This window comes from Chenopodium album, chromosome 25 (assembly GCF_948465745.1).
Source record: "Chenopodium album chromosome 25, dcCheAlbu1.1, whole genome shotgun sequence".
NCBI classification, from domain to species: domain Eukaryota; kingdom Viridiplantae; phylum Streptophyta; class Magnoliopsida; order Caryophyllales; family Amaranthaceae; genus Chenopodium; species Chenopodium album.
The window spans coordinates 33,675,023-33,682,741 of NC_137858.1; the positions used below are offsets into that span (position 1 = coordinate 33,675,023).

The following is a 7,719-nucleotide window of genomic DNA, read 5'->3' on the forward strand; positions in this document are numbered from 1 at the left end:
TTGCATTAAAGGTCCCACTACTTTGGCTTGCTTAGCCATTACTGTGGACCCAATACCATTAAAAGTGACTTAATTTTGCTAAGCACTAGCAACTAATTATTAAACTGTTTATGTCTATTCATATCAACCACCCGTACAATTCCATTGGACAAGAAAAATAAAATCATTGGACAAAAATAAAGTATATGAGAGTATGACAATTACATAAACACACATAATAATGACATAAATTAAAGAGCAAAATATTTACAATACCATACTACACGTTTATGTTTCATCAGCAAAAATTCCAACTCATATAATTTGTACAATGCATTGAACAAGGCAAAGCAACCCTAAACTCTACAACTCCCCATAGCAACCCTAATTTATACTACTCTTCATAGAAACCAATCCAAAACTTGGATTAATTTTCTTATTCCGACTCAAAGTGGTGCTGTAGACGATCTACTATGACTGCGTTTTCTCGGCATCTCAATTGGAATAGATAGTGATAACTGCAATCAAAAAAAAAAAATATCGACAAATTTGAGTTAATTTCTCTTTAAAATTCAATATTACAACAACGTTTTGGCTACATTACAATATATTTAATGGAAGGTACACTTCATATTTTATTTTTTTGTCATAAATGCAATATTTATTTATTTTATACCAACTATTGACTTTAAGGTTTTTAAATTATCAAATACAGAGTAATAAAAAATATATATAAACATAATTCGTACTTGTATAAATATTTACAATACAGGACTTTTATCCTAACCAAGTTTAAAAGTTGAAAGCTTTAGCTAATTCTACAAATAGAGCAACATGTTCTCCTTTGCTATGACTAATTCCCCTATTTGTAATTATTTTTTAGGTAACATGAATGCACTTTACGAAAGAAAATTTTTTACATGAGTCAACTCTAACCGGGATAGCAGACACAACCCCTTGTGATTGAAGGGTAAGTATGAGAATTTTCATCCCAAAAATGCTCATGAGAAGCAATTTTTATCATTATTTGAATAATGTGCGTATACAACAGACACCTAAAAATTGATGTTGTAAACTACTCCTTGTATTCATAAATATGTAGTACAATCATACAAAAAACTGATAATAGGCATCCATTAATCAGTAATAGTTGATAGTCAAATAAAGTCAAATCCTAAACTTTAGCAACTTAAAGTTTTTAGCCTAAATTACCAAATTTGAGTACACTCCCAAATTTAGTAGGTTCAAGTGTTCAACATCAAAATACCATTAACAATAGCCAAGCTTTTGTCGAGGTAAGTCACAACGGCTTGGGCTTAAAGTAGCTCAATGGCCACTTTTAAAGTTCTAATAATCATGAGTGACATATAATTCTAGCCCCAACCACCCAACAGTCCAACACCCACAAAAAAAACAAAACAAAAAGGTGACTATGATATGAATTATGATAATGAAATTTAAAGCGACAAAATTATCTAAACTTTAACACTATGATAAGTGATAGAATTATTAAAAAATCTTACAAGAGAAACAGTAAAAATATCTGGCCAAAGAAAATTGACTATTCGACACAATGACGACTGAAAATTTGAACTTTTTTCGTATTCTTTACTAGAAGAATTTAGTAGGCATGAATTATAGTTTCTTGGCTTAGAATCATCGTCTTATGTGGCCCTACATAGCAATATAATATTATTTTTTGCTCAATGTAGTACCACATATTATTGAGAATTGACTTTCGCACGTTGAAATTTCTAGTATATCCCTCTGTTTTCTTTTATTTGACATTTTGATTTTTCCGTAGTAGGGCTGTATAGAGTGGGGGTTTAAACCGTACCAAACTTAGTATGATATTTTTAGTCGTGATACTTTTGTCTTTTACCAATTTCATACAATTAAAGGTTAAATAAGTGTTAAATTATGATTAAACAAACAAAAAGTGGTGAAAAGATAGATAAACACTTGCAAAATTGATGTTTAGATTTTGAACAACCTATATACCGGGTAACTTTTTCACTCAAATCACGGGGCAATTGAAAGTGCTTTTAAAATTTCACACAATCATATCCATATAGGTCTAGAATTTTATAGATAAATTAATTTGAGAGTATTTTATTTGTTTCACTTACAATAAGAGTGTCAAAATCATTTTCAAAGTAGCTAGAAATCACTTATTCAGTTATTCCTCTAATCATGGTACACTAGCTAGAAATCGCTTATTCCTCTAATCATAGGACAATTTTATATTAGGAATTGCTATATACTTGTATTAAATAAGTAATCTTTCTACTACGTACATATAATAGCTTTTATTTTGTCTTATATGATTAAAATTTAAATATTCAATCTCTATTATATTAGAAGTTAAAAATGACTTACAATACAATATTATCAATGATCAATGGATTAGTTTCATCAAGTAAGACTTTTGTTTTTAACAAAATGATCAATGGTCTTCTTTAAAAAAAATGATCAATGATGCATTATACCTGTTGATTCATTACAAGCTATTTTTGAAAAAACAATCTATTAAGAAAACAAAGAGTTTTAGACAAATTATATATACATTACAGGCTACTTTTGAAAACATTTAATTGAATTTTCTTGATCATAATATTTACTATGGTAGCATTCCTTGCCATTAATTGTATCACACTAATATTATACATTCAAGGATTATGTATACCCATGCGACATGTGTTATGCACGCGCACGTGCACACAGACTATAACTTGTATATTTGTCATGGGACACTACACACTAGCTAGAACACATGATCCTGCTCATAAGAGCGCGTATTCAAGGTCTCACACGGTCTTACGCGCCACCGGACATACCTTTTTTCGGTACACCCAAAAATATAATAAAATTTGCACACAAACTCTGGATCTACCCTGGACATTATCCACACCACAACAATTGTTAAATAAGCAGCTCCCCTGTTTAAGTTGGGACAACAGTAAAAGGGCAAAGGGCAAAGGTCAAAGACCAGATCACATCCAAAAAAACATGTATTTAACACATTTAGGGCTGCATAATCAATCACAAACATAATAATAACAATGATCATAATATTGTAGCTAACCAATTAAGATAAGTAATCACCATTTGTTGCTGTTTCCTAAGCTTAGCATTTTCTTCTTTCAATTCAGCATGTTCCCTTTCCAACTGACTTGTATAAGCCTGCACACAATTTTCAAGGAATATACAAAATATATGGTATACCCCATATATATTGCCTTTGGAAATTAATTTAAATCATCTTACCATAAACATAATTTAGCATCACATCCTTGATAAAATTTAATAACATACTTGTGTAACTAACACAGAATGACAGTCGATAGAATATAAGGTAACACCACATCAGCAATGTTATTATTAATGTAACGCAAACGCGTTATAAAAGAAAGAATGAGGACCTGTCTACGAGCACGAGACCGAGCAGCGGACTCTCTATTCTTCATCATACGCTTATGCCTTCGATCAACGCCTATTTCACCATCCACAATGTTCTGATCTTCAGACATGCGCTTGTTTTTGACAGAAAAACAAGTGGAATTCAACAAAGAAGTTGCAGAAGAAGAAACAGCAACAGTAGTCAAAGCTTCAAATGGGGAGTTTAGTGAAGAAATAAAACCAGGGGTGTTAAGACTATTAAGAAATTCTTTCTTAAACATCTCATTTTTATCATCTGCATCATCAATTTGTTTTTCTGTTTCATCTTTATCTTTGATTGAACCTCGAGATAAGAAGTCTTGTAAAGAAGATTGGTGGATGCCATTCCAAAGTTCTTCCATGATTTTTTTTTTTTTTTTTATGTGACTATATGAGAGAAAGATTAGGAAAATCAGGTGAAATATCGAGGAATGGAGATGAAGGAGACATGCAGAGATCAGAAAGAAAAAAGGTTAGAATTAAATTTTAATAAGTATTTGGGGTTTGGGGTTTTTGGTAGAGGAAGAAATTGATTCTATTCAAGATTGGACAAAAGTAGGAGAAATTAAGGGAGAAAAAGATTCGATTTTTAGTGAGGTAAGTGTACTAGTGGTGCTTCTCACTTGATATTTTTACATGGCTTGAGCAATAGAATTTCTCCAACCTGGCACCAATAACAATTTTAGACCACATATTTTGTTGAGTGGGACCTCATTTCTGGCCACCTAATGTCTCCAAATAATGATGACTTATGTAATACTTCGTAAGACATATCAAATCCGACCCTATCCGAAGGACCCAAGTACATATGGGTTTGGGCCAGTCGGCCCGTGAGATAGTGAGATAGCACTGTTCAACATGAAAAAAAGCACGATATGGTATACTCTCTCCCGTTTTTAAATATTTGCTCCACTTTTTATTTACAGTCGTTTTACAAATTTGTTCTATTTCCTTATTTGAAAAGCTTTTACAATATTTAATTAATTTTTCTCAACTAGTGGACCCAATATATATGCTCTCTACTACTTTTGCTTTTTATGATTTTTTATCCTTCTACCACCCCTACAACCTCCATATTTTATTACTTTCTCCAATTTCTCCTAAAACTCCGTGTATGGAGAAATGGAGCAAGTATTTTAAAAACGGAGGGAGTACTATTTTAGATGTGTATTTTTTCTAAAGAAGCACGATAATGTATGACCTAACAGTGACACCACATAACTGCAAAAATAGTTAAATTCAATATAGGCTCACAAACATGACACGACACAACACTATGTTATGTGGACTTAGACCATGCATGGGATGTAGTTTAGAAATATTGACACGACATAGACACCTAACAAGTGAACTCAACCGTGGGTCGAGCCTAGTCAAGCCAAGGAATGCATGTGGGAAAAACCACGACCAACAACCATCTTAAAACCAAAGTATTTTTTCGATTAGTTCCTATTTCCTATCTACTTGCAAGTTACAACAATTCAACATATAGGGTGTGTTGTATTTACCTGATTTTTACTTATCTAAACTTATCTTAACTTACATGAACTTATTTGAACTCATTAGACCTTATGAAAACTTATTTTGGGTTTGGTCCAATACAGTTTAGTTTTGTCCATGATAAGGGTCCAATAATGGTGTAGTTGGATGGGGCTTGAAAAGACCTTTCCAACGATATATTATAAGCCCAATTCCGATGAATAATGAGGAAGTTATGGCCAAAATATTAAACTGGGCCCAAACCGGATTTTACCTACGACCCAATGATCATGAGGAGGGTCCAAAAGTTTAATCCTATTCCTAAACTAATTAGGATTGATTAGAATCTTCTATAAGATTCTAAAATATCTTAATTATCCTTTTTTGAAAAGATAAGATCATAGAGTTTGAATTTGAATAAAACTTTCCTAATTTATAAAAACTTTCCTGTTTTAAAGTCCTAATTCTATTCGAATTTAAACATGTTCAAAGACAGTCAGATTTTATTTTCGTGCCTCATATTTTTTATCCAAATTTTATATGGTTGCATAGATCTTGAAATTATCTTTCTAATGATATATTATAATATTAATTCCGAGCTATAACGAAAAAGATATGAAAAGAATACAAAACTCTATCCAAAACTGACACTCTTTTACTATTTCGGCCATATCTTTTGATCTCACAAAAGATTATAATCTGATTTTAATTGCATTGGAAAGTAGACTTTAAGAGCTTTCCAACGACATATTATGTGACTTATTTGGACTTCTGGATCAAAAGATATGATAAAAACAAAATCCGCAAAAACTGTCTTTGTCGCCAAACGACAAGTCTGTCGCTTGGCGACAGACCCTGTTGCCTGGCGACAAGATGAATTTCTGGCGACAAGGTCGGTTTGTTGGCGACAACGTGTGGTTTTATTCCTTATCAAATTCTATGATTTTTCGGACTGTTTTCTTATAAATAGGGTCCTCGACCTCCGTTTTTATTCATCAACTCTCATCAACTCTCATCTACAATCTACAATCTACAATCAACAATCACCCAATTCTCTCTATTCTCTCTCTTGAGCATTAGATTATTCTTTTTCTCTCTTTTTTTCTAAACTAGCATTTTATTAAACACAATTCCGCATACACAAGATTTAGAATCACCTAGCCAAGTTCGAAGTTGCCTTCGTCCTAGACGTGAAAGATTGATACTTTCTGAGGGTTTGGCCCAAATCCAGTCTAAACTTTTTAACTCTTTCTTTTAATTTATTTAATTTAATTATTTGATTTTATTATTTTCATTGAAGTTTACTAACTTGTGTATTTTGTTATTAGAAAGAGGGACGAGGCTTCAAAGTATGTAATCTTATTACTCTCTTTCAATGTAGAAAGCATGTTTATTATTTATTAATTCCTAGTATCATGTTAGGATGTTTTTAATGCATTCTAGTATCATGTTTAGGGTGCCTTTACTCTTTTCTAATATTATGATAGCATGTTAGTACCATGTTAGGTTTAAAGCTTTGATTTTTATTGTTCAGTGACATGCTAGGATTTGTTATTAATCTTGTTAGTATCATGCCTAGGATCTTGCTATTATTTTTAAGCTTTATTTATTATGATTATGATTATGCTTATGTTGCTTGATATTATTTATTATTATTGCTTGATCACACCTTTTATGCTTGTTAAAGGGAATTGGTACTTGAAATCACGCTTAATAAGATATTTAATAATTTGGTTTAGGCTAATATAATTTTAATTCAAGTGATCGCCAATAATAGTTTTATTTGTGCATTAATATTCAACCAACATAGATAAACAGGTTTAGGGTTAAACATAATGTTTGCATGTTAGTCAGAAAGCGCACATGAATGCGAGCAGAACAAAGTAGAGGCCTATTTTATAGGGCGGGTCCTTTCTTTTGTAGATTGGATTCGTACCTTCATCCCCGAACCCTAATTGGTTCCTGACCTTATGGAGTTGACGATCTCCTGGATCGTTTTGGGTTTACAAGTTCCTAAAACTTGTTGGCGACTCTTTTGCTCTAGCTTTCTTCCTTTTGGAACGCCACCATACTTAAGTGTATGATCACAGTGGGGTTCAAGCTTGGGGTTATAGTGCTTGAAATATTCCCTACAACTATGTATTTGTTTAATTATGTATGTGTTATTACAGTGCTGCAAATCTAGAAAAACTTGATGTGAAAAAAGGTCAAAAAGGAAAAGAAAAAATGGAGTAAAAGAGGTATAAATTCTTGTTCTTTTTTAATTAGATTTATGTTCTTTTTTAATTAGATCTATGTTCTTTTATATAAAATATATGAAATTATTTTTTATAGTTAAATAATACTTTTTAAATTAAATTTGCAGGGTTTCTCCTAAAAATACTAAGAGAATTAGGAAGGAGGGACAGGTTTTCAAGTCTCCTTTCCTGGTTAAGTACTCTCATTTGATAGATGGAACAGAAGAGTTTAAGAATGCTTTCTTAGAATATGTTTATTCAAGTGAACTTGATAAAGAGTATGATAATTTAGTCCTTTTGTTTTGTTTTGTTTTTTTTTTTTCCGTTTATTCAAGTTAATATTTGAGATTATATGTTTTACTGGTTATACCTTTATGCTTTCCTTATTTTGTTTCCTTTTAATTTATTTAGTGAGCCTTTATGATGATGGACATTCAATTATGACAAGGGAAAATATTAAAACACTTGGTGACAATGTCTACATCTACAATAACATAATTGATGCTTGGAGTCTCTCCTAAATGCAAGGAATGCAATTGATGACAAAAAGAGATTGTTCTTCCTGAACGAAGCCTTTGTAAGAGTA

At 31.7% G+C, this 7,719-nt stretch overlaps 1 protein-coding gene across 4 annotated transcripts; it reads right to left on the reverse strand.

Moving 5' to 3' along the window:
• Nucleotides 1-200: 200 nt before the first annotated feature.
• Nucleotides 201-4,025, reverse strand: LOC145615461 (bZIP transcription factor 27-like). Of its 4 annotated transcripts, none has more exons than XM_081670535.1 (3): nucleotides 3,402-4,022; nucleotides 3,085-3,162; nucleotides 201-497 (listed from the first exon to the last, which is right to left on the reverse strand). In XM_081670535.1, exons 1-3 carry the CDS (start codon nucleotides 3,777-3,779, stop codon nucleotides 426-428), a joined length of 528 nt encoding a protein of 175 aa, XP_081526661.1. In that variant the 5' UTR covers nucleotides 3,780-4,022; the 3' UTR covers nucleotides 201-425. The 4 variants fall into 4 exon arrangements, with proteins under 4 accessions (XP_081526661.1, XP_081526659.1, XP_081526662.1 ...); XM_081670533.1 differs by lacking the exon at nucleotides 201-497 and adding an exon at nucleotides 516-2,918 and having other exon boundaries at nucleotides 3,402-4,025; XM_081670536.1 differs by lacking the exon at nucleotides 201-497 and adding an exon at nucleotides 2,368-2,868 and having other exon boundaries at nucleotides 3,402-4,024.
• Between the last annotated feature and the right edge of the window lie 3,694 nt (nucleotides 4,026-7,719).

Bases quoted from the DNA above. Each gene is read 5' to 3' on its own strand.
- LOC145615461 (XM_081670533.1), bottom strand. From the start codon at position 3,779: ATGGAAGAACTTTGGAATGGCATCCACCAATCTTCTTTACAAGACTTC. The intron at 3,163-3,401 runs GTCCTCATTCTT...AATTGTGTGCAG, and splicing joins GGTCTCGTGCTCGTAGACAG to GCTTATACAAGTCAGTTGGA. The intron at 2,919-3,084 runs GTGATTACTTAT...CAACTTAAACAG, and splicing joins TTAGGAAACAGCAACAAATG to GGGAGCTGCTTATTTAACAA.